The sequence below is a fragment of the Phacochoerus africanus genome, chromosome X, assembly GCF_016906955.1.
Source record: "Phacochoerus africanus isolate WHEZ1 chromosome X, ROS_Pafr_v1, whole genome shotgun sequence".
Lineage (NCBI taxonomy): Eukaryota > Metazoa > Chordata > Mammalia > Artiodactyla > Suidae > Phacochoerus > Phacochoerus africanus.
In genome coordinates, this window is record NC_062560.1 from 55,145,855 (window position 1) to 55,172,125 (window position 26,271).

The 26,271-nt window shown below is 38.8% G+C and overlaps 1 protein-coding gene across 6 annotated transcripts in view; it reads right to left on the reverse strand.

Moving 5' to 3' along the window:
• Positions 1-4,901: 4,901 nt before the first annotated feature.
• The window catches only part of MTMR8 (myotubularin related protein 8), a 129,549-nt gene continuing 108,179 nt past the window's right edge, over positions 4,902-26,271 (reverse strand). For 5 of the 6 annotated variants that reach the window (XM_047765025.1, XM_047765028.1, XM_047765026.1 and 2 more), the window contains 2 exons: positions 8,518-8,644; positions 4,902-6,077 (listed from right to left, as the gene is read on the reverse strand). In XM_047765025.1, coding sequence (XP_047620981.1) covers positions 5,625-6,077; positions 8,518-8,644 — 580 coding nt within the window. In that variant the 3' untranslated portion in view covers positions 4,902-5,624. The remainder of the gene's footprint in view (positions 6,078-8,517; positions 8,645-26,271) is intronic. The other variant, XM_047765029.1, reaches the window with a different exon arrangement.

A 26,271-nucleotide genomic window follows, 5' to 3' on the forward strand; every position in this document is an offset into this window, starting at 1 on the left:
TTTAGGGGTTTCATTTTAAAGTCTATTTTGTCTGATATGAGTATTGCAACCCTGTTTTCCTGTCTTGTCCATTGGCATGAAATATACTTTCCCATCCACTCACTTTAAATCTATATGTGTCCTTCACCCTGAGATGAGTCTCTTGTGACAGCATGTTGTAGGCTCTTGATGTTTTATCCAGTCTGATGGTCTGTGTCTTTTGATTGGGGCATTCAGTCCATTGACATTTAAAGTAATTAAATACACTTATTTCCATTTTAAACATACACTTATTTCCATTTTAAACCTTGTTTTCCACTTGATTCTATGTTTCTCCATTGGTTCTTTCTTTTTTTGGATGTATGATTTCCATTTATTTTATGCTTGTGTCCTTTTCTTTTTAGTTTTTGTGAATGTAATCTTTGGTTTTGACTTGTGGTTGCCCTGTTTTTTAAATATGTTAACCCATTATGATATCTGTTTGGTTTAGCCTGATAGTCATTTAGGCTGAAACACATTATTAAAAAAAGAGTCTAGATTTTCTTTCTTTCCTTTCTCACATTCTATGGTTTATAAGTCCTTTTTTAACATCTTCATGTTTGTCCTTTTGCTCTTCCTTGTGTTTATCATCACTTTTACAATAGTTTTTTTTTCCTTTTAGATCTGTATACTGGCTTATTTAAGTGATTGCTTTCCAGTTGTGATTTCCTCCATTCTATTTCTTCTTCTTTTTTTTAATTTAAAAAAAAATTTTAATTAATTTTTTTTTGTCTTTTTGCCATTTCTAGGGCCGCTCCCACGGCATATGGAGGTTCCCAGGCTACGGGTTGAATCGGAGCTGTAGCTGCCAGCCTATGCCAGAGCCACAGCAACGCGAGATCTGAGCCGCGTCTGTAGCCTACACCACAGCTCACGGCAATGCCGGATCGCTAACCCACTGCGCAAGGGCAGGGACTGAACCCGCAACCTCATGGTTCCTAGTCAGATTCGTTAACCACTGCACCACGACAGGAACTCCCCTTACTTCTTTTTTATTTAGAGAGGCTCTTTCAGTATTTCTTTTAGAATGGGTTTAGTGTTGCTGTACTCTTTTAGCTCTTGTTTGTTGGATAAATTATTTATTTTTCCTTCTATTTTAAGTGTTATTATTGCTGGATAGAGTATCTAGGCTACAAATGTTTCCCTTTTAGAACTTTGAATATACCTTGCTACTCTTTTCTGGCCTGTAGAGGAATCAGCTGTTAGCCGTATGTGAGTTCCCTTATAACTTGCTTCCTTGAGAATCCTTTCTCCTTAACATTTGTCATTTTTATTATAATATGTCTTGGTGTGGGCCTGTTTGGGTTCAACTTGTTTGGGGCCTCTGTGTTTCCAGGATCTTAATAGCAGTTTTCTTTAGATTTGGAAAGTTTTTTTTTTAAATAATTTTTTTTTTTTATTTTCCCACTGTACAGCAAGGGGGTCAGGTTATCCTTACATGTATACATTACAATTACATTTTTCCCCCACCCTTTCTTCTGTTGCAACATGAGTATCTAGACAAAGTTCTCAATGCTATTCAGCAGGATCTCCTTGTAAATCTATTCTAAGTTGTGTCTGATGAGCCCAAGCTCCTGATCCCTCCCACTCCCTCCCCCTCCCATCTATGTCTCAAAACTTTCCAAATCTGGAATATAATATCCAGATTTGGAAAGTTTTGAGACATAATTTCTTCAAATATATTTTCAATCCCCTTTTCTTTTTCTTCTCCTTCTGGAATTCCTATTATGCATAGATTGGCCTGCTTTATATTATCCCATTGATCTCATATATTGCTTTCATGATTTGTCATTTGGTTTTCTGACTGCTGTCCTGATTGGATGATTTCCATTATTCTATCTTCCAAGTCACTAATTCATTCCTCTGCATTATTCATTCTGTTCTTTATTGTCTTTAGCTCAGTTTGTGTCTCTGCAAATGAATTTTGTAATTTTTCTATGTTCCCCCTAATATTTTCTTGTTCCTTTCTAAAGTAATTTGCAGTACTTTTAATATATGCTTTTAATTCCTTCATATTCAGCCTTAATTTCTTCAGTATTTTCACTATCTCCCTTTTGAACTCAGTGCTATCATACTGCAGAGGTCTGTTTCATTGTTTGCTGCATCAGGTGAATTGTCTTGTTCTTTCGGCTGGGAATGTTTTCCTGGGCTTCTTCATCTTGCTTATGCTTTTCTTTTTCTGTGAGTGTAGGGAAGCTAAACTGTAGTCTTGGAGGGCTACTTCTATGCAAGAGCACCCCTTTGTATTTTTTGGAGGGGTTAATATTTATGGCATGGGATTTTTGATATTTGCTGTCTACTTCTTTGATGTGAGCAGGCTGATAACTCCAAGGTACTGAGTGTGTTTCCAGGCAGAAGGAAGCAACAGGTAGGGCTAGTAGTCAGTGTCTGGTTGCTGGTCTCTTGAGAGTAGCATGGACCTACAGGAAGGTGGTGCAGGCTACTCCTAGTTGAAGATCCCAGGGAAGTGTTAATGTGCCTCAGGCAGATTTAGGTGGCGCCCAGACCATCTGGCAGTGGTACTGGCAGTGTGTGTGAATTTCCAGGGGAATGAGAGCAACAACAGTGTTTGGTCACAATGCCTTCCTCTGTGGTATCCTTTGAGGTGACTGGGGCAGTAAGTGATGCCTGTTCACATACCCATATGGTGGTGGGCCACACCCACCCCTAGAGTCAGAGATAACTGTGGTGGTTTGTCCCCACCAGTAGAGCATGCCAGAAGTACCCCATCCTGCTTAGCCCATGTAGGAAGTGCTACACAGGCTGCTCCTAGTTGCAGGGTCCTGGGAGGTGACAGTGATCAAGCATGTGTGCATGCAGCCTGGAGCATTTGGCAGTGGCAGCAGCAGGGTGGTTGTGTTCCCAGGTGTGTGAGAGCAACAAGAAGTGGTCTCAGCTGCAGTGCTCTCTTTTTTGCCAATCTCTGAGGTAACTGGGGCCACAGGTGGAACCTGTTCACAGACCTGAAGTGGTTGCAGACCAGCCTCCCTACAGTTTCTGAAATGACTGCTGTGGTTTGTCCCCGCTGCCTGTAGATCATACAAGAGGCACCACATCTCACATAGCCCCCTGCTGCCCTTAGCCCACACAAGAGGTGCCCGGCCACCTGTATCCTGTGCAAGAGGTGCCCAGTCTCCCTCAGCCTGAGCAAGTGCCTTCTCACCACCCTTAGCCTGAGCCAGAAGTGTCCCACCCTCTGAGAGCCCATGTGTGCAGGGAGATTCCTATGGCAGTCTGCCCCTTCTCCTCTCACACTCCACAACAATGGCACCTTGCTTCTCCTGTGGGCTGACCTCCTCCCGGGTTCCATTGGCTATATTCTACTCCCCAGCCCATGGCATTCTATTGCACAGGCCATGGTACACCACTCCCTAGCCCCTCAGGCTCCTTCCATGCAGCTGATCCTAGTCTTCTCCCCAGAAGTGACCTCCAGAGCCTGAATCACAGCCTCCAGCCCCCACTGCAGTATCTCAGGCTGTTATATCTGGGGCAGTGGTGCAGATGATTGGTGTCAATCTTACTCCGCTTTGCCCTCCTCAGTCCAGCTGCTGTGCTTTTCTCAGAGACTTTGAGTTCCCTCTGTCTTGGCTGACCTCCTTGTCATTTAGGTGGCATCCCAGGATGTGGGTTCCTTTTCTCTTTCATGGCTCCCTCTCAGGAATGCTAGTCCAATACTGATTCTTTTTCTCTTTTTTTTCTTTTGTTCTACCCAGTTATGTCAAGGGTTTCTAGCCCTTTTTGGAGGTTTAAGTTCTTCCAACATTCAGTACGTATTCCCTGCAAGTCATTCTACATACAGTTGTGTTTTTTTTTATGTGTTGTGGGAGAAGGTGAGCACAACGTCTTACTCCACCACCATCTTGTTCCTTCTCCTTGAATTTTAAAAGTAGTGCCACTTGTGTCTAAAAATCTGCAAAGCTGATGTGATGTTTAGGGAAGCAAAACCTCTGGTCTTCATAAAAATACCTAATAAGAGTTCTGTTTTAGGAAAACTTAGAAGTGCACATAGGCCATGTATTAGAAGGTCTAGAGATTTTCAGTTACCTCTTAAAGTGATGTTGAAAATACTATTTATCAATATTATTAATTCAGATTATGTTAATATTTAATTGATCATTTTAGAATGGAGTGGCTTCAAGTTTACTGATCGGCTATCTCTGAAAAAGGGAGTTTGCTAAGTATTATAAAACCTAGATAGGGTGTGAGGGGAAAACAAGTGTTGTTACTTAAGAAAACTATTTCCTTATATATTCTAAACTACTAAGCATCCATGCACCTATGGATCATTTTGATTTATTGTTCAGGCAAATGTTGGCGTCTCTAGTGGCAATAATGTTAGCTTACATCCTACGACTAAATATACCTGGAAATAAAATTGTCTTGTAAGTCATTTTCATCTCAGGGAGAGCAGGGAATGTTGGCTTGGAGTAAGATCTTAATTTTCTGCTCAGGAATTGAACCTGGGCAGCCCGGTTGAAAACCAGGAATCCTAGCCACTAGACTAACTAGAGGCTAAAAGCAGAATTGCCATAATTATCTCCCCCTGTTAAAAGCAAGAATATTTCAAGGAGGCATAGACTGTTTAAATAGGCATAAAGTTTATTGTTAGAGACAGTACAATGTGTGGGAGAGCACACAGAGAAGTAGTTTATTTATTTAAGTCAGAAGCAAAGAAGTAATACTCTAAAGAGTGTGGATGAGGGCATCCCCCTGAGTCAGGAGTGTGCCTAAGAGGTGATTTAAATCAATTATGTAGGACAGTTCTTCCAGGTCTTTGTTTACCTTTAGCCAATTATCCTGTTTTATTTCTCACACCTGACTGGAGTGTTTTATTTCTCACACACAGGACCCTCCCCAATATGCATGCACATCTTTTGGCAAAGATGGATTCCAGAACAAAGGGTTCTGGGATGGTATCAGGACTTATTATGGCCTGGCACCCCCTCCCTTTTTGACCCCAAGAAATCTTACTGTGCATGTATAATTGGGGAGATCTTTTTGACTCTAGGAGTGATTGAGGTGGTTATCTTATCTTTTTACTTCAGCAGAGCTCAGCTCCTGCAATTAACTTTCTCCTTGAAAGTGTCAAAGAAAAACAAGGCTCAATTTACTCAGTCTAATAAGTCCCAGCTGTTCTCAGCACAGGAACACATCTACCCCCATCTCAATTTTGCAATTCAGTTACCTGTTGCACACCATATCTCTATGCCCTCATAAGGATCTTAACTCTTCACTGTGATGATATTTCCACTTGTTTTCATGTTACAGTAGTTAAGGGTGGAAAAGTAAGAGAGGCTGATCTTTAAGGAAAATGGTAATTTTCTAAGCCTAATTTCTAAGCTGAAAAACAACATTTTCAAAGCTAAATCCCATTATAGAATAATAACACATTATTTCTCTTGCCTGTATTCTGGGCTGCTTGACATGCATATACTGGTTGCTTAGCTACTAAAGGCCCTAAATTCCCTTCTAGACTCTTAAGTGAGAGTAGTGATGCCCTGACCTCACCCATTTAAACAATTAGAAAAGCAGCACAGTCTTTCTGAGGGGAACAAGGGCCATTGTGAGTGTCAGAGGTGCACCCAGCATGGAAACAGATGAGTAGCTCACTGGTGTTTAGAGCAGCCTGCTTCCTTGGTGCTGGCCTTAGAGAGGCCTGTGTCCTCAGAAATGACCATGCTCCCAGAGAAGCTCATGGCCTCAGAGATGCTGATGTCTCCATAGAAGCCTATAGCCTCAGAGGTGCCTGTGTTGCCAGAGATGCCTCTGTCTCCAGAGAATCCCACATCCCCAGAAATGTTTATGGCCCTAAGGTTGTCCATGATCCCATAACAGTCATGGTGGAGGTCTTCCCATTGGCTTTTGACTTGATCCAACTGAACTTGAAGGCTTCCTTCCCTGGAAATAGTGCCATTCTCCATCAAGGTACTGAGGTCTCCATCAACACCCATAAAGCCAAGAGGACTGGACAAAGGACTTCCCAGATGCTGAGATAATAAATTCCCTAATTGAGAGCAGGTACAGACTTCTTCAGGTGACTCATCATGGCCTTTCAGTTTCTGTCATGGAGTAAGGAATGGTTGAACAGAATCAGAAACAAGAGTAAAACTAGGCAGATATCACATTGACCTGTAGGGATCCTGCCTGCTGTCACTTATGTGGTAGCAAATGACCTTTTGTCCCCTTGTCATCACCCCAAACATCATTTCTTCATCACTTGACATAGTGTTTTAAAAGCCCTATCATTAAAGGTCCTCAATGGTCTTGTATCTATAAAAAAAAAAAAAACTTTTCTGATAAATACAGTTTTATTCCTGGGAGCAGGGAAGGCAAGGGATATGATTTTTTTTTTTTGTCTTTTTGCCAATTCTTGGGCTGCTTCCGCGGCATATGGAGGTTTCCAGGCTAGGGGTCTAATTGGACCTGTAGCTGCTGGCCTACACCAGAGCCACAGCAATGCAGGATCCAAGCCACGTCTGCAACCTACACCACAGCTCATGGCAACGCTGGATCCTTAACCCACTGAGCAAGGCCAGGGATCAAACCCGCAACCTCATGGTTCTTAGTCGGCTTCACTAACCACTGAGCCATGACGGGAGCTCTGGGATATAATCATTAACATTTATTGAATACTCCATGTGCTAGTCACTTTACATATAGTATTTCCTTTTATACTTGTAAGAGTCCTCTCAGGTTAGATATTAGCTTTATTTTAGAGAGGAAATTGAGACTCGGAGAGTTTAAATAAGTTACGCAAATTCTCACATTTAGGAAGTGGCATAGCTGGGATCTGATCCTGCCTCTTCTTAATGCCAAATTCTATTAACTACCTACTATTTCATCCTTCCTCCAAGGGATATTTTTACTTTCAGGGATAACACAATGAGTCACTGATACTTTACAACAATGATTCTTAATTTTGGGGGTCAGAGACTCCTTTGAATATCTGAAGAAAATGATGGACCTCTTCAGAAATCCGCATGCATGCACATGTTAGTGCAGATCCCCTGAAAGGAATCTCTGGACATATATGGGTTCATGCACTCCAGTTAAGAGCTCCTTCCCTAGGGTATAAGCATACCATTCTTATTTTCCTGGAATTCACAAAATCACACAAACTGTGAAAACCCTTAGAGAAATTGAATGGATAGGTGGCTGGGGGAATCTTTTCAACTTTTCACTTTGTATGTTTTTGTATTCTGCATATTCTAACTTTATACTTGTACTGCCTTTTAAAAAATGTCAAGCGAGTTATCTGGGTAATAATATGGCCTACTTTTATTTTTCTTCTCTGAATCAGAAAAGGAATGTTAATAATTGCTATTATTTTAAAAAGAAGTCTTACTTACTTTTGAAGTTTAGAATCAGAGAGTGATCTGATTCTATCTAGAATAAATCTGATTCTTTTTTAGGAATTAGGTGGGGAAAATGAAAGGGCTGGGTTTAGAATAGAGAACCCACTCTGGAGGTCTTGTGGAAGAAGCTGCTAATAGTAGCCTAAAAAGACGAGATAAGAAACAGTAGGAAAAAGGTATTCCACTTCTCAGTTCTGCCTAGGGCTTGGCCTTTCCAGGGCTGCTTGTTTCCTTCATTTCCTATGATTTTAAGTCATGTTATACTCTCTGTATTTCCCTTTTCTTTCTTTTTCTTCTTCTTTTTTTTTTTTTTAGTGAAACCAAGTAACTGACTGTTTCCTCCCAAGAGAGCATTCAAAAGTTTAGGGTCTGATGTAATCAAAATACATTTATTTTCACAATAAAAGTATGTTTGTTTACTTACAGGGAACAGAAAAGCTATGCCTTTATCTGGCCAAAAGTAGGTTCACACCCAGTTCCTAAACAGCACACCCTTTCCAAGAATTCTTTTCTAAGAAATATCCTGCCCCTTTAATTCAAACACACCCTTAGGGACCCTGAGATTCCAGAAGCAGCTCAGCATTTTCCATTTTTGAAAGGAAATTCCTGTTGATTTGTTTAACCTCTAATTAAAAACAAGTGTCTGACTTTGGTTTTGCTGGTATCATAAAGTAAAACCAACACAAAATCACTTCATAAATGAAAATCACTACTCAATGAGCAGAGTTTACAATCTTCATGGGAAGGAAGGAAGATTTTTTATAAGGTTTTCCTAATTGGAAATATAATAATTTCATCTGTTCTTATCAGTACACCAAAGAAGTTACACTTATTCTCTAGATGGATGAAAAATACCTGTATGATTTCCCTGCCATTCACTCTTGTTCCTTCTAATAATTCTACCCAGATCCAAAAAGGGAACCAATTCACTTGTTTAACTAGCTGAGTGTGATATCTACCACTTTACATGGGAGGTAAAAAAAATGAGTTGTGCCTCAGAGCTTTATAGACACAGAAATCTTAGAGACCAGAGAGTATAACAAGCCAGACAGACAGCTTCTCACAAGTACCAACTCAACTCCAAGTGGGCTGGGCCTACACAGAAGGGGTAAGAGGTTCTCATTTTTAAGACTTATATTCTCACCTTTTCTAGTTTGTGCACATTTGCCTCCAGCACTGTTCTCTGCTTCTTAATTTGCAGGAGGCTCTCTAGCATACTCTGCTTGGGCTGCAGTCCTTTGTCAAAGCGGTTATACATTCCACACCAGAACCTGAAATAAACAAAAAGAAAACAAGTGGGTTAGTTTAGGTGGAGAAAGACTATTTATGTTTTCCCCATGTCAGGAAAATATTAGCTTGGTACCTAGACAGATCTCAAAAGTAAGTAACTTTGATGACACTAAAAAGAATGGACATGTTCATAATTTAAGAGGAAAGTTCCCAGCAGAAAGATCTCTGGTAAAAAAGACACTTTGGACTTGAGCAATCTTGAGCTTCTTTTTTTAAAATTAAAATTTTTACTTTGAGATAATTATAGATTTACATGCAGATTTAACAAATAATAGGGAGTGACATTAGCAAGATGGCATATTAGGAAGCTCATGTGATTATTCCCCCATGGAAACACTAAATAAACAATATATGGACCAAAGTAACTTTGTCAGAACTCTAGAAACTATTTAAGGATCTGCAATAATCAAGTCAATACCCACATGAGAAAAAGCTGTACACAAAATGGTAGAAAAATTCAGAGTGCTTTTGCTCATCCTTGCTCCATGCCCCACTCAGTGCAGTATGATTGCGAGGAAGGTATCCAATTCCCAGTTCCTCTCTCAGGATAGAGAGGAAAGAGTGGAAGTTGTTTGTGATGTTCTGGCTTATCTATGGGTAACCCAAATTTTGACTTCTGTCTTACCTGACTTGAAGAATTGACTTGAATGGTGGTATAGTCTGAATAACAGATTGAAAGCTACTCAGAGCAGTGGCAGCTGAGAGCTTCAAGGGATCTCAAGCACTCATGGGTCAAGAGATTATGGGCAGAAAAATACGAAATAACTTATAGGGCTTCTGAGAAGCAGGGTAAAACTCTTAGGGAAATTAACATGTTTAAAAACAGTTGAGTATATGGGGAATGGGAATAAAAGCAGAAGAATGGACCCAGGGAAGATGTATCTCTAGAAAAGGTTTGACTGGACCCTGAGCCTTTAAAGTGGGCTGACTGGTGTAAGCCTTCCTCTGCATGGAGCCAGCTCTCAAAGACTGGGAGAAGCACTGGTTTTTAAATGACCAAATTTCAATAAAAGATTATATAAGGCATAAAAAGAAACAGGGAACTATAGTCCATACAGAGGTACAAAATAAATATCTAGAAAAAAGCATAGGATTTTGGCTTACTTGAAAAAAATTCAAAACAACTATTTTAAGTATGCTCACTGAAGTCAAAGAGAATGGGGACATACAAACAAAATAAGGAAACTGGTTTAGGAAGAAAATAAAGACATCATCAGGAGTTCCCGTCGTGGCGCAGTGGTTAACGAATCCGACTAGGAACCATGGGGTTTCGGGTTCGGTCCCTGCCCTTGATAAGTGGGTTAACGATCCGGCATTGCCGTGAGCTGTGGTGTAGGTTGCAGACGCGGCTCGGATCCCGAGTTGCTGTGGCTCTGGTGTAGGCCGGTGGCTACAGCTCCGATTCAACCCCTAGCCTGGGAACCTCCACATGCCACAGGAGCGACCCAAGAAATAGCAACAACAACAACAACAACAAAAAGACAAAAAGACAAAAAAAAAGAAAAAAAAAGATATCATCAAAGAGACAGAAAGGATTAAAAACAAACAGGAATTCTGGAGTTAATGGACACAAAAACTTAATTGAAAAATTCACAAAAGAGGTTCAGTGCAAATTTAATCAAGCAGAATAAAGAATCGGCAAACATGGAGAAAGGTCATTTGAAAGTATTGAGTCTAAGGAATGACAACAACAACAAAAAATAATGGAGAAAAGTGAATAGGGCCTAGGAGACTTCCAGCACACCACTAGCTGTACCAATACAGGTGTTATGGCACTTCAAGGAGAAGAAAGTAGTGTTAGAAAAAATTATTTGAAGAAATAATGACGAGAAATTTCCCAAATTTGAAGACAAAAAGTGAATATTCAAAAGTGAATATTCAATATAAGAAGCTCAGTGATTTCTAAGATCAATCCAGAGAGATCCACACTGAGACATATTAAAATAAAATATTTTGTCAAAGGGAGAATGCTGACAGTAGAAAGATAAAAGCAACTTGTTATGCACAAGAATATCAGTAGATTTATCAGCAGTAACCTCAAGTGCCAGAAAGCAGTGGGATGATATACTTAAAGTGCTAAAAGAAAAATACTGTAAGCTATGAATACTTTATTCATCAAAGTGGCCCTTTAAAACTGAAGGAAAAATTAAGTCATTCCAAGAGAAACAAGTTGAGGGAGTTAAACCACTAGATCCACCCTATGAGAAATACTAAATGGAGTCCTTCAAGTTGAAATGAAAGGATAATAGACAATAACTCAGAGCTATACAAAAATATAAATTTCTCTGGTAAACATAAACATATAGACAAATATAAAAACCTATATCATTGTAATTTTGGTTCTTAAGTCCACTTTCAATTATTTTGTAAGATTTAAAAGACAAAAGCATAAAGAATAACTATAAATCTATGTTAATTGGTATACAACATACAAAGATAAAAATGATAAGATCAATAACATAAAGTGTTGGAGGATGGAGCTGTAAAGAATTAGTTTTTGCATATTACTATAGTTAAGATGTAGTTTGCTAGGGCTGCCAAAATAAAGTACCATAGATTGGGTATCTTAAGTAACAAAAATTTATTTTCTCATTATATGACAACAATGTTTTGGCAGGTTTAGCTTCTTCAGAGACCTCTTGTCATGGAGATGGCCATATTCTACTTCTTTCTCCATACAGTCTTTTCTTTGTGTGTGTCTGCATCATAATTTCCTCTTATTCAAATGACACCAGTCATCATAGATTAAGGACCATCTATATGACCTCACTTTATCATAACTGATTCTTTAAAGTGACTATATCCAAATATAGTCATTTTTGGTATGACGGTTAAGACATCAACATATGAATTTTGGGAGAGGGAATTACACAGCTCATAACACATGTTATCAGTTTAAAATAGATCATTGCACTTTTAGAATGTTTCATGCAATCACCATTGTATCCACAAAGGAAATATCTACAGAATATACACAAAAGAAAATAAAAACAAAGTCAAAATACATCACTTGAAAAATCAACTAAACACAAAGGAAGGTAGTAATGGATGTCATTAAGGACAAAATAACAAAAAGACATTCAAAACTAAATGAAAAATGACAGTAAGATATTCTTCATCAGTAATTATGTGGAAAATTAAACTCCCCAAGCAAAAGGCAAACATTGGCACAATGGATTAAAAATAAAAACCCAGGATCACAGCGTATGTTATATAGAAGAGTCTGATTTCAGATTTAAGGACATGCATAGATTGAAAGTAGAAGAATTTTAAAAAGATATTCATGCAAGAAATAAAAACAAGTGCAGGAGCAGCTAAACTAATATCAGAAAAAAAGACTTTATGTCAAAAATTATTACAGAAGACAAATAAGGACATTATGTAGTGACAAAACAGTACACTCATCAGTAAGGCATATCAGTTATAAACATATATGTATTAAACATCAGAGCTCCAAAATATACAAAGCAAACAATGAAAACATTGAAGGGAGAAATCTCTCAGAACAGGTAGAATATCAATAAAGAAATTTGGCAACTGGACCTAAAAAAGCTGTCCAAAACACTCACCCCAACAGAAAAATACATATTTTTCTTAAGTTTATATAGATGATTCTTGGGATAGACCATACGTTATTCCACAAAACTTAAAATAATGAGGTCATACAACGTATCTATTCCAATAAAAATGAGATGAAATTATAAATCAATAGAAGGAAAACTGAAAAACCCATAAATATGTAGAAAGAAAACAACATATTTTTAAACAACCAATAGGTCAAAGAAGAAATCACAAGGGAAATTAGAGCCACAGGTGTGGCTCAGATCCAGCATTGTTGTAACTATGGCATAGACTGGAGGCTGCAGCTCCAATTAGAACCCTAGCCCAGGAACGTCTATATGCTGCAGGTTCTGCCTTAAAAAAAAGAAATTAGATAATACATGGACACAAATGAAAGCAAAAGGCAAACTTACATCAAAACTTATAAAATGCAGAAAAATCAGTACTTAGAGAAAAAAAAAAACTTAGCTGTAAATGCTTACATTGAAAAAGAAGATCCCCAAATCAAAACTTAACATTACATCTTAAAGAAATACAAAAATAACATACTAAAAAGAAAGCAAGCAGAAGAAAGGAATAATAAAGATTAAAGCAGAGTTGGCAAAAAAATGGAGAACAGAGAAACAATATAAAAAAAATCAATGAACCTGAGAAGTTTCTTTGAAAATATCAGTAAAAATCAACAAATGTTAGCTTCATTAACTAAGAAAAAGAAAAGAGACACACAAACAGTTTAAACCAAAAATGAAAGAGGGGATATTAAAAACCAATTTTTTAGAAATAAAAGAATTATAAGAGCATATTATGAAAGAGTCAAGATTTTCTCACTTTCCTTCCCCCATTCTATGATATTGAAGTCCTTTTTTAACATCTTCGTGTTTGTCCTTTGCTCTTCTTGTGTTTATCATCGCTTTTACAATAGTTTTTTTTTTTCTTTCCTCTTTTAAATCTGTATGCTGGCTTATTTAAGTGATTGCTTTCCAATTGTGGTTTCCTCCATCCTATTTCTTCTTACTTCTTTTTTTATTTAGAGAAGCCCTTTCAGTATTTCTTTCATAATGGGTTCAGAATTGCTGTACTCTTGCAGCTTTTGTTTGTTGGAGAAATTCTTTATTTCCCCTTCTATTTTAAATGATATTCTTGCTGGATAGAGTATTATAGGCTGCAAATTTTTTCCTTTCAGAACTTCAAATATATCTTGCCACTCTCTTCTGGCCTGCAGTGTTTCTGTACAGAAATCAGCTAATATCCTTAAGGGGGTTCCCTTATAATTAACACTTTGTTTTGCTCTTGCTGCCTTTAGAATCCTCTCTTAATCTTTAACTTTTTCCATTTATAATGTGTCTTGGTGTGGGCCTATTTGGGTTCAACTTGTTTGGGCCCTCTGTGTTTCCTGTACCTTGATAGCAGTTTCCTTTAGATTTGGAAAGTTTTCAGCCATAATTTCTTCAAAAATGTTTTCAATCCCCTTTTCTTTTTCTTCTCCTTCTGGAATTCCTATTATGCATAGACTAGTCTCCTTTATGATCTCTTATATTGCTTTCATGTTTTTTCCATTTGGTTTTCTGTCTGCTGTCCTGATTGGATGATTTCAATTATTCTATCTTCCAAGTCACTAATTCATTCTTCTGCATTATTCATTCTCCTCTCAGAGCTGTTTGTGTCTCTGCAAATGAATTTTCCTATTTTTCTATGTCTTCCTTATATTTTCGAGCTCCTTTCCAAAATAATCTGCATTACTGTTCATGTCTGCTCTTAATTCCGTCATATTCAGCCTTAATTCCTTCTGTATTTTCACTATCTCCCTTTTGAATTTAGTGTCTATCAGACTGCAGAGGTCTGTTTCATTGTTTGCTGCTTCAGGCAAATTCTCCTGTTCTTTTAACTGGGAATGCTTCCTGAGCTTCTTCATGTTGTTTATGTTTTTTTTTTTTTTTTTTTTTAAGTGTAGGGAAGCCAAACTGTAGTCTTGGAGGGCTACTTCTATGCAAGAGCACCCCTTTGTATTTTGTGGGGGGGGGTGACTATTTATTTTTGGCATGGGAGTTTGAATATTTGCTGTCTCTTCAGTGTGAGCAAGCTATTATCCCCTGGGTGAATGTGTTTTCCAGGCAGAAGGAGGCAATGGGTAGGGCTAGTAGTCATTGTCTGGTTGCTGGGCTCTTAACAGCAGCCAAGGACCGGCAGGAATGTGGTGCAGGCTACTCCTAGTTGCAGGGCCATGGGAAGTGGTAATGAGCCTTAGGCAAATTCACAAGGTGCCCAGAGCATTTGGCAGTGGCAGCAGCAGAGTGTGTGAGTTCCCAGGGGAGTGAGAACAACAACAGGTAGTGTTTGATTACAGTGTCCTTCTCTTAAGTGACTGGAGCTACAAGTCATGCCTGTTCAGGGACCCTGAGTGGTAGTGGGCCATGTCCACTTCTGGAGTCAGAGATTACTGTGGTGGTCTGCCCCCACCAACTGCAGACCGCACAAGAAGCACCCCATCCTACTTAACCCCTACAGAAGGTGCTGCACAAGCTGCTCCTAGTTGCAGGGTCCTCAGAAATGACGGTGAGCAAGTGTGTGGGCACTGCCTGGAGCATTTGGCAGTGGCAGCAGCAGAGCAGATGTGTTTCCAGTGGTGTGAGAGCAACAATGGTGGTGATTGGTCACAATGCTCTCCTCTGTGGTGCCCTCTGAGGTGATTGGGGCTGCAGCTGGAGCCCATTCACAGGGTGTGATGCTTGGATGCAGTGCCCTTTTACCAACCCCTGAGGTGACTGGGGCCAAAGCTGGAGCCCACTCACAGGCCCCCAGTGATGTCTGTCCGTTCCTCTCTCTGGTTTCTGAGATGATCACCGAGGTACTCCCTGCTGCCTATAGATCACACAAGAGGCACCACATTGAACTTAGACCTCCCTGCTGAACTTAACCCACACAAGAGGTGCTCGGCCACCCATAGCCCACACTATAAACACCTGGTCTCCTGAGCCCGAGCAAGTGGCTTCTTACCACTCATAGCCTGCACCAGAGGTGCCCTGCCCTCTGAGAGCCTGGGCGTGTGTGCAGGGAGATTCCTATGGTTGTCCACCCCTCTTCCTCTCACTCTTCCTAACAACAGCACCTTGCTTCTCCTGTAAGAATAGACCTTCTCCCAGGTTCGCTCTGCCATAGCGTTCCAGTCCTTAGCCCATAGCACACTGCTCCTTAGCCTCTGAGGCTGTCCCCACACAGCAAATCCTAGTCCTCTTCCCAGAAATGACCCCCGGAGCCTGAGTCTCAGTACCTAGCCCCCGCATGAGCATCTTAGGCTGTGGTGTCTGGGACAGTGGTGTAGATGATCTGTGCCACTCTCACTCTACTTTGCCCTCCTTAGTCCAGCTATTGTGCTTTTCTTGGTGACTTTGTGTCCCTCCATCTTGGCTGATCTCCCTGTAGGTTAGGTGGCTTCCCAATATGGGGGTTACTTTTGTCTTTCACAGCTCCCTCTCAGGAATGCTAGTCCCGTCCTGATTTCCTCTTTTTTTAATCTCTCTCTTTTTTGCTTTTGTTCTACACAGCTATGTTAGGAAGTCTCTCCCAGACTTCAGACAATATTACAAAGCCAGAGTAATCAAAACAGTGTGGTACTGGTACCAAACCAGACATACAGACCAATGGAACAGAATAGAGAACCCAGGAATAAACCCAGATATCTACAGTCAATTAATTATCTTTGACAACGGAGACAAAAATATAAAATGGGAAAAAAAACAGTCTTTTCAGCAGGTATTGCTGGGAAAACTGGAGAGCCACATGTAAATCAGTGAAACTGGAACACACCCTCACATCATGCACAAAAATAAACTCAAAGTGGCTGAAAGACTTAAACATAAGAGAAGACAACATTCAAACTCCTAGAAGAGAACATAGGCAAAACATTCTCTAATATCAAGCTTACAAATGTTTTCTTAGGTCAGTCTCCCAAAGCAATAGAAATAAAAACAAAAATAAACCAGTGGGATCTAATCAAACTGACAAGGTTTTGCACAGCAAAGGAAACAATAATAAAAAGCAAAAAGACAACTTATAGAATCAGAGAAAATAGTTTCAAACAATACAACTGACAAGGGCTTTAAAATACAAACAACTTATACAATTCAACAGCAAAACAACAACACCCCAATTGAAAAATGGGCAATAGACCTAAATAGATATTTCTCCAAATAAGCTACACAGTTGGCCAACAAGCACATGAAAAAAATTCTCAACATCACTGATTATTAGAGAAATGCAAATCCAAACTGTTACACAGCTGTCAAATCTCACACCTGTCAGAATGGCCGACATTAATAAGTCCACAAATGACAAATGCTGGAGAGGGTGTGGAGAAAAGAGAACCCTCCTGTACTGTTGGGGGGATTGTTAATTGGTAAAACCACTATGGAAAACAGTATGGAGGTACCTTGGAAAACTATACATAGAACTAACATAGGACCCAGCAATCCCACTCTTGGGCACATATCCAGACAAAACTTTTCTTGGAAAAGACACATGAACCCTATTGCAGCACTATTCCTAATAGCCAAGACATGGAAACAACCTACATGTCCCTTGACAGATGACTGGATGAAGAAGATGTGGTATATATACACAATGGAATGCTACTCAGCCATAAAAAAAAGAATGCCATTTGCAGCAACATGGATGGAACTTGAGACTGTCATACTGAGGAAAAAAGTCAGAAAGGGAAAGAAAAATACCATATGATATCACTTCTGTCTGAAATCTAATATACAGCACAAATGACCTGTTCTGCAGAAAAGAAAATCATGGACATGGAAAACAGACTTTTGGTTGCCAAGGCAGAGGGAGGAGGGAGCTAGATGGACTGGGAATTTGGGGTTAATGGATGCAAATTATTGCCTTTGGAATGGATAAGTAATGAGATCCTGCTGTATAGCACTGGGAACTATATCTAGTGGATATATGATGGAGCATGATAATGTGAGAAAATAGAATGTATACAGGTATGTGTGACTAGGTCACCTTGCTGTACAGTGTAAAATTGACAGAACACTGTAAACCAGCTATAATGGAAAAAATAAAAATCATTATTAAATAAAAAGAGCATATTATGAACAAGTGTACTCCAACAATATGAATTAACTAGGTGAAATGAATAAACTCTATGAAACATACAAGGCAGCAAGATGGAATCATAAAGAAAATCTGAACAAACGTATACCTAGTAAGAATATTGAATTGATAATCAACCCCCCCCACTGAGAAAATCCTTGGACCATTAGGCTCACTGGTGAATTCTAATACTCATTTAAAACATAATTAACAACAGCCGTTTTCAAATTCTTCCAAACTATCCTAAGAGGAGGGAATATTTTCTAGCTCATTCTGTGAAGCCAGTATTACCTCAATCTCAAAGGCAAACAAAGACACTACAAGCAAAGAAACCCCTATAAATTGTGACTATTGATGCAAAATACCCCCAAAATACTGGTAAACAGCATTCAACAACATAATAAAAGGTTTATACATATGACCAAATGAGATACAGTCCTAGGATGCAAGAATGGGTCAACATATGCAGAATCAATGAAATACATCACATTAACAGAATAATGGGGAGGAAACACAATCATAAGAAAATGCATTTGACAGTATAAAACACTGTATTCTTGATAAAACAAACACTCAAGATACTAGAAATAGAAGAACAGTACCTCAAAACAATAAAGGTTATTTATGAATGGTAAAAGACTGAAAGAATTTCATCTAAGGTTAGAAATAAACAAGGATGCCTACTCTCCCCATTTTTGTTTAAAATGGGACTAGAGCAATTCCCATTGTGGTTCAGTGGTAACAAACCCAACCAGTATCCATGATGCAGGTTTGATCCCTGGCCTCACTCAGTGGGTTAAAGATCTGGCATTGCCATGAGCTATGGTGTAGGTTGAAGACAGAGCTTGGATCCTGCATTGCTGTGGCTGTGGCATAGGCAGGCAGATATAGCTGATTCAACCCCTAGCCTGGGAGTCTCCATATGCTGCAGATGCAGCCCCAAAAATCAATAGATTAAATAAATAAATAATATAATAAATAAAAAATTTAAAATAATGAAAAATAAATAAAATGGGTCTAGAGGAGTAGAGATGAAGATGATGAGTAGCAGGAGGCTGAGGTCAAAACTACAACTATATATAGAGTGACTCTTGTTGAAATTGACGTAGGAACTAGAACACCTCTTCTATAACCAAGGCTATAAAGAAAGATTATATGAACTCTCATAGGAAGGCAAAAGAGGTAATATGGAACCCACACACACTTAGTGGGGGACACAGAAGAGGAGGGGGATATCGCAGGCTTAGAGATCCTCCCTGGGGAAGCAAGGTGTTCAAACCACATATTAGGCACACGAGCCCTGGGGTATGATACCAGGAGGATGAGCCCCCTTAGCTGCTTTGAAAACCAGTAGGGCTTACTGGAGTCTGGTAAGAAACAGAGACTCTTGAAGAATGTGTGCAAAGTCTTGCTTTCTCCAAAACAGCACAGATACAGTAGATTGAAGACTGCCTGGAACTCTAGCCTGATTGACAAGACTTCACCAATGTGCCCCTCAGCCCACACTGGGCTCTTGCTCTATCACCTGTTGTTCTGACACTGCTCATCACTAAAGCTGAGACTACTGTTTTAAATGAATATGTGCCCATTTGGAAGGAATGGAACTGGCTCAGACTCTGGCTCTGCCTCTCACCAGGGCAGAAGTAGCCATTGCCAGCACTAATGCTGGGGAGAAGACCACCAACCATCACCTTAGTGCCTACCTCTGCACAAAATCTGGGAAGGGGACAAAGGTCTGGGGCAGAGACTATAATCACTGGAGCACAAGATCCTGTGCAAAACTGGGAGGGGGCCAGCTCAGTAGTGTGGTGCCAATCCCTTCAGCCCCAACCCAGCCTCTAACCAATGCATTCATATCAGGAAACCATCAGTGAAGTGTGGCCCCAAGCCCTCAGGCCCAAGATCAGGCCATATCCCAAACCAAAGTGGAGACTAGCTCCAGGGCAGAGACCTTCATGGGTGACACACATCTCTGTACACAGTCTGGAGGCAGAAAAATCAACTCCAGAGCTAAAGCTCCCACTGTTGGTGCAAGCATCCCTGAGTACACTCAATAGAGAGAAAAATCAGTGCAATAATGTGGCTCCAACCCCTCTGGCTCTGAACCAGCCTCTAACTATGGCATGTTCACTGGAAAAAAGTAAAATCAGGAGTTACCATTGTGCTTCAGCAGGTTAATAACACAACATAGTGCCCCTAAGGATACAGGTTCAATCTCTAGCCTTGCTCAGTGGGTTAAAGCTTCAGTGTTGCCATAAGCTGTGGCACAGGTCATGATGCATCTTGGATCTGGCATTGCTGTTGCTGTGGCAGAGGCTTCAGCTGCAGCTCCAGTTTGATCCCTAGCCTTGGAACTTCCATGTGCTGTAGGTGTGGCCCTAAATAATAAAAAAAGGTAAAAGCTTAAATAAGCTAGTACAAAGGTTAAAAGAAAAGAGTTGTAAAATCAACTATAACTACAATTAACTGTTAAGAGATAGAGATGAATACGTAAATATGACATCAAAAACACAAAATGTGGAGGAGGAAAAGTAATGCAGAGCTTTTATAGCATCTTTGAATTGAATGACTATCAGTTTAAAACAAGAGGATATAGTTATAGGTCAACATATATAAACTTGATGGCAACCATAAATCAAAAACCTACAATAATTAGCTGCAAGAGGGATGGAGCTAAAGACTCTCATAGTGAGTGAAGTAAGTCAGAAAGAGAAAGACAGATACCATATGATATCACTTATACGTTGAGTCTAAAATATGGCACAAATGATCTATGTACGAAATAGAAAAGATCATGGACATGTAGGACAGACTTGTGTTTGCCAGGGGGAGGGAGTGGGATGGATTGGAGGTCTGGGTTAGTATATGAAAACTGCTGCATTTGGAGTGGATGGGCAAGGAGATCCTGCTGTACAGCATATGGAACTATATATCTAGTCACTTGTGATGGAACATGATGGAGGATCATGTGAGAAAAAGAATGTATATATATGTATGACTGGGTCACTTTGCTTTATAGCAGATTTGAAAGAACACTGTAAATCGATCACAATAAAAAATCTTAAAAAACCCAATATATATACAAAAATCAGAGAGAAAGGAATACCAATATAACACTAAAGAAAATCATCACAGCACAAGGGAAGAAACAAAAAGAAGAAACGAACAAAGAACTATAAAAACAACCAGAAACAAATAATGAAATGGCAATAAGTATATACCTATGAATGATTACATTTTATTTTATTTTATTTTATTTTATTTTATTTTATTTTTTGTCTTTTCTAGGGCCACACCCACAGCATATGGAGATTCCCAGGCTAGGGGTCTAATTGGAGCTGTAGCTGCCAGCCTACACCAGAGCTGCAGCAATGCCAAATCCATGCCATGTCTGCGACCTACACCACAGCTCATGGCAATGCTGGATCCTTAACCCACTGAGCGAGGCCAGGGATCAAACCTGCAACCTCATGGTTCCTAGTTGGATTCATCAACCCCTGTGCCACGATGGGAACTCCATGAATAATTACTTTAAATGTCAATGGAGTAAATGCTCCAATCAAAAGATATAGGCTATCTAAGAGGATAAAGAACAAAAAGATCCATCTATGTTCTGCTTAGAAAAGACTCATTTCAGAACTAAAGACACACACAGACAAATTGAGGGGGTGGAGAAAGATATTTGATACAAATGGAAATGAAAAGAAACCTAAAGTAATAATACTCAAAGTGATTTTTTTTGTCTTTTTACCTTTTCTAGGGTCGCTTCCCATGGCATATGGAGGTTTCCAGGCTAGGGGTCTAATTGGAGCTGCAGCCACCGGTCTACACCAGAGCCACAGCAACGTGGGATCTGAGCCACGTCTAAGACCTACACCACAACTCATGGCAATGCTGGAACCTTAACCCACTGAGCAAGGCCAGGGATCGAATCTGTAACCTCATGGTTCCTAGTCAGATTCAGTAACCACTGTGTAATGATGGGAACTCCAGACAAAGTAGACTTTAAAACAAAGTCTATAATAAAAAACAAAGAAGGGCATTATATAATGATAAAGGGATCAATATAAGAAGAGCATATAATGTTTTTAAACATATGTGCACCAAATATAGAAACACCTAAATATACAAAGCAAATATTAACAAACTTAAAGGGAGAAATTGACAGTAATACACTAATAGTAGGGAACTTTAACACCTCACTTACCACAATGGGCAGATCATTTCAAAAGTAAATCAAACAGCGGCCTTAAAATACATATCAGATGAGCTGGGCTTAATATTTTTAGGACAGTCCATCCAAAAATAGAAGAATACACATTCTTCAAATTGCATGCAGAATATGCCCCACAATAGATAACATGCTAGGCCACAAAACAAGTTACAACAAATTTAAGAGGACTGAAATGTTATCAAAGTGTCTGTTCCAATCACAAGGGTGTGAAATTAGAAATCAGCTATAGGAATAAACATGGTATATAGCTATATAAATATCTATTTATATATCTATACCTATATATAGATATATACTCAAAACAGATTAAAGATATAAATTTAAGACTGGAAACCACATAGATATAGATATATACTCAAAATAGATTAAAGATATAAATTTAAGACTGGAAACCATAAAATTCAAAGAAGAAAGCACAGGCAGTACCCTCTCTGACTAAGTCTTGGAAATATGTATTTTGGATCTGTCTATGCAGGTAAGGGAAATAAAAGCAAAAATAAACAAATGTGGCCTAACTAGACTAAAAAGATTTTGCATAGTGAAGGAACCTCAACAATAGGAAAAGACAACCTGAATGTGACAAGATATTTGTAAATAATTTGACTGATAAGGCAATAATATACAAAAAATATAAAGTATCAAAAAACAACCTGATTAAAAAGTAAGCAGAAGGAGTTCCCATCGTGGCGCAGTGGTTACTGAATCCAACTAGGACCCATGAGGTTGCGGGTTTGATCCCTGGCCTTGCTCAGTAGGTTAAGGATCTGGCATTGCCGTGAGCTGTGGTATAGGTTGCAGACATGGCTCGGTTCCTGCATTGCTGTGGCTCTGGTGTAGGCCGGTGGCTACAGCTCTGATTAGACCCCTAGCCTGGGAACCTCCATATGCCACAGAGCAGCCCTAGGAAAAGGCAAAAAGACAAAAAAAAAAAAAGTAAGCAGAAGCCCTGAAAAAAATTTTTTTTCTAAAGAATACATACAGATGGTCAACAAGCACATGCAAAGATGTTCAAAATCACTAGTCATCAGGGAAATGCACATTAGAATCAAAGTAAGATATCATCTCACACCTGTCAGAATGGCCGTTGTCAAAAAGACAACAAATAATAATGGTGGAGAGGAAGTGGAGAAAAGAGAACATTAGTGAGAATGTAAATCAGTACAGCCACTATATAAAACAATATGGAGATTTCTCAAAAAATAAAAAACAGAAATACTATATGATCCAGCATTTCCATTACTGGGTATATATCTGAGGAAAATGAAAACACCAATTCAAAAAAGCATATGCACCTCAATGTTCACAACATTATTTACAATAGTACACACACAACACAATAAAATACTTTTTTTCCATAAAAAAGAATGAAATTTTTCCATTTGCAACAACATGGATAGACCTGGAAGGTATTATGCTTAGTGAATTAAGTCAGACATGGAAGGACAAACACCATATATTTCATGTATATGTATAAAATAAATGAATGGATATAACAAAACAGAACCAGACTCATAGATAAAGAGAATAAACTAGTGATTACCAGTGGGAGGAGGATTGGGGGAGGTGCTATATAGGGGAAGTGTATTAAGAGGTACAAACAACTAGGTATAAAATAAATAACAAAGATGTAATGTACACCATAGGGAATATAATCAAGGTTTTTTTTCTAATATTTTAAATGGCATATAATTATAAAAATATTGAATCACTATATTATACACCTAGAACTAATACTATATTGTAAATCAATTATACTTCAATCAAAAAAATGGGACTGGTAGTGCTAGCCAGAGCTATTAATTTGGAAAAATAAATAAAGGGCTTCCAAATTGGAAAGGAAGAATAAAATAATCTTTGTGTAAAACATGATCTTACATGATATGTAAAAAACCCTAGAGATTCCACAAAAAAAGAACCAATTAATTCAGCAAATTTTCAGCATTCAAAACAACAAAAAATCAACTGCATAGAAATGAACCACTAATAATGAACTAGTGAACACTAATAATGATCCATCCAAAAGTGAAATTAAGAAAACAATTCTATTTACAATACAATCAAAAATAATAAAATATGGAATAATCTTAACCAAGGAGGCAAAATATTTATATACAGTAAACTATAAATACTGCTGAAAGACATTAAAGAAGATATAAATAAATGGAAAGACATTTCCTGTCCATAGACTAGAAGAATTAATAATGTTAAGATGACAATACTACCCAAGTGATCTAGAGATATAAGACATTCTCATTATCCCAATGGAAATTTTTAACAGAAATAGAAAAATCCCATCTTAAAATTCATATGGAATCTCAAGGGACCTAGAATACCCAAAATAACCCTGACAAAGATGAACAAAATTGTAGGTCTCACATTTCCTGACTTCAAAAATTATTACAAAGCCACAGTGTGGTTACTGTCATAAAGACATTAATTACCCACTTAATTATAAAAATTAGCTCAGTTCTGCAAGCTTCTGTCCTGGTTGTAACTGCTGCCCTCTCCACAAAGAATGTCCCTTTCCCATTATCAGGATGGACCTCTTCAGTCAGCAAGTATTTAATGGAACAAGCTTTAGGATTTTACACTGTTGGTGGGCACTGCACAGCAGAAACCAGTTAACCATCCCTACTGGTGCAAGTGGTAAATATGACACAGTATCAACTAAGGCAAGGCAATGAAAGATTATGGACTATCAAAGCTAACTAATGAACTGTACACTTAAAAATTGTTAAGGTGGTAAATTTTGTGCCATGTGTATTTTACTATAGATCTTGCAAAACAATGGTCCTCCAAGTGGTGGAAACACTGCATAGTCTGCTTACATTAAATACACACACACACACACACACACACACACACACACACACACACACACACACAGAGCCCTGTAGCAGAACTACACCATGTTGAAATTCACAACAAATTAAAGGACCACCAACAAGAGACACTGCAGCCCTTGCAGCACTCACACCAGATACAACCCAATTATCATTTTTCTTGGACTTGGAGGCCTGATATTGCTATTTACAGCAAAGTAATATCTACATGGTACTTTTATCTTCCTCTTTTCCCTCAGTGAAAATTCCAGAGCCTAACTACTTCCCCCTCAGTCCTGATGAGGACTTGACAGGGACCACTGATTCTGGGACCATCCTCAGCCTGTGTTCAAACTCATGACTCAATGTAAGATGAGCAAACCACCTACCACTGTCTTGAAAGGTATCTTTATATTCTACTAAGGGCACTGTGGAACAAACCTGGACTTACTCTTAACATTCAAGTAGTGTAACTGATCACCCCTGGACTAAGTAACACTTTTAAGGTGATACCCAACAGATAATCAGATTCTTTAGTGTTGGCTACAGATGACCTCTGACTTTAATCCCTACTCTGCTGTTTTGCTACTTTCTATTCTCACCAATATCAACTATACATTGAACACCTAATCCTGAACTGTACATTCTATGGTTGACAAAGTATGTTTGGAAACAGCATTCTATATACACACCATGGGAAACACACAAAATGGGTCAGATAGGGAACAACTGACTATTTGGGTCAGTCAATCCCACTAACACAATCATAGACAACAACAGTGAGGTTAATCTTCCTCCTCCTGTCTAGTCTACTACTATTAATAACACTCATTCTAAGCCAGCTTTAAAATGCCATTTGCAATTTATAACTTGTAGCCCTATGTACTATTGACAACTATGTGCTTAGAGTGGTTATAAAATCTGCCAGGCCTGCAAAGGTCACTGTTAATAAGGACTTGTAAAATATTTGAGAGATATTATCATCCAACTTACTGTTCTGGGAGTTCTAAAAACATACACAGCCCACATTACGGGAGACAGAAGTTATAATGAGAAGCCTAGTAGCAAAGCTAGCCTGGGAAGAGATTTATTCTTTTGGTCACACCACTACTCCCAATTGGCCACTATTACTAAAGCTATACAATGGACTGTCCTAAAGAAGTTTAACCTAGAACATAGGCAATGGAGCAGGCAATGATGATGAAACACAGCAATACTGTGATAAATAGGGACAGAAATAGGCTAAATGTACAAAACAATTGATGTCTATTTTTGTTTTTTTAAATGATTTTTATTTTTCCTTTATAGCTTTTTTTCAGAGTTTTGTCAATTTTCTATTGTACAGCAAGGTGACCCAGTCACACATACATGTATACATTCTTTTTTTCTCACATTATCATGCTCCATTATAAGTGACTAGATATAGTTCCCAGTGCTTTACAGCAGGATCTCTCCAAAGGCAATAGTTTGCATCCATTAACCCCAAATTCCCAGGCCATCGCACTCCCTCCACCTCCGCCTTGGCAACCACAAGTCTGTTCTCCATGTCCATTATATTCTATTCTGTGGAAAGGTTCATTTGTGCCATATATTAGATTCCAGGTATAAGTGATATCATATGGTATTTGTCTTTCCCTTTCTGACTTTTTTCACTCAGTATGAGTCTCGAATTCCAACCATGTTGCTGCAAATGGCATTCTTTTGTTCTTTTTTATGGCTGAGTAGTATTTCATTGTGTATATATACCACATCTTCTTCATCCAGTCATCTGTTGAGGGACATTTAGGTTATTTCCATGTCTTGGCTATTGTGAATAATGCTGCAATGAACATATGGGTGCATGTGTCTTTTTCAAGGAAAGTTTGTCTGGATATATGCCCAAGAGTGGGAT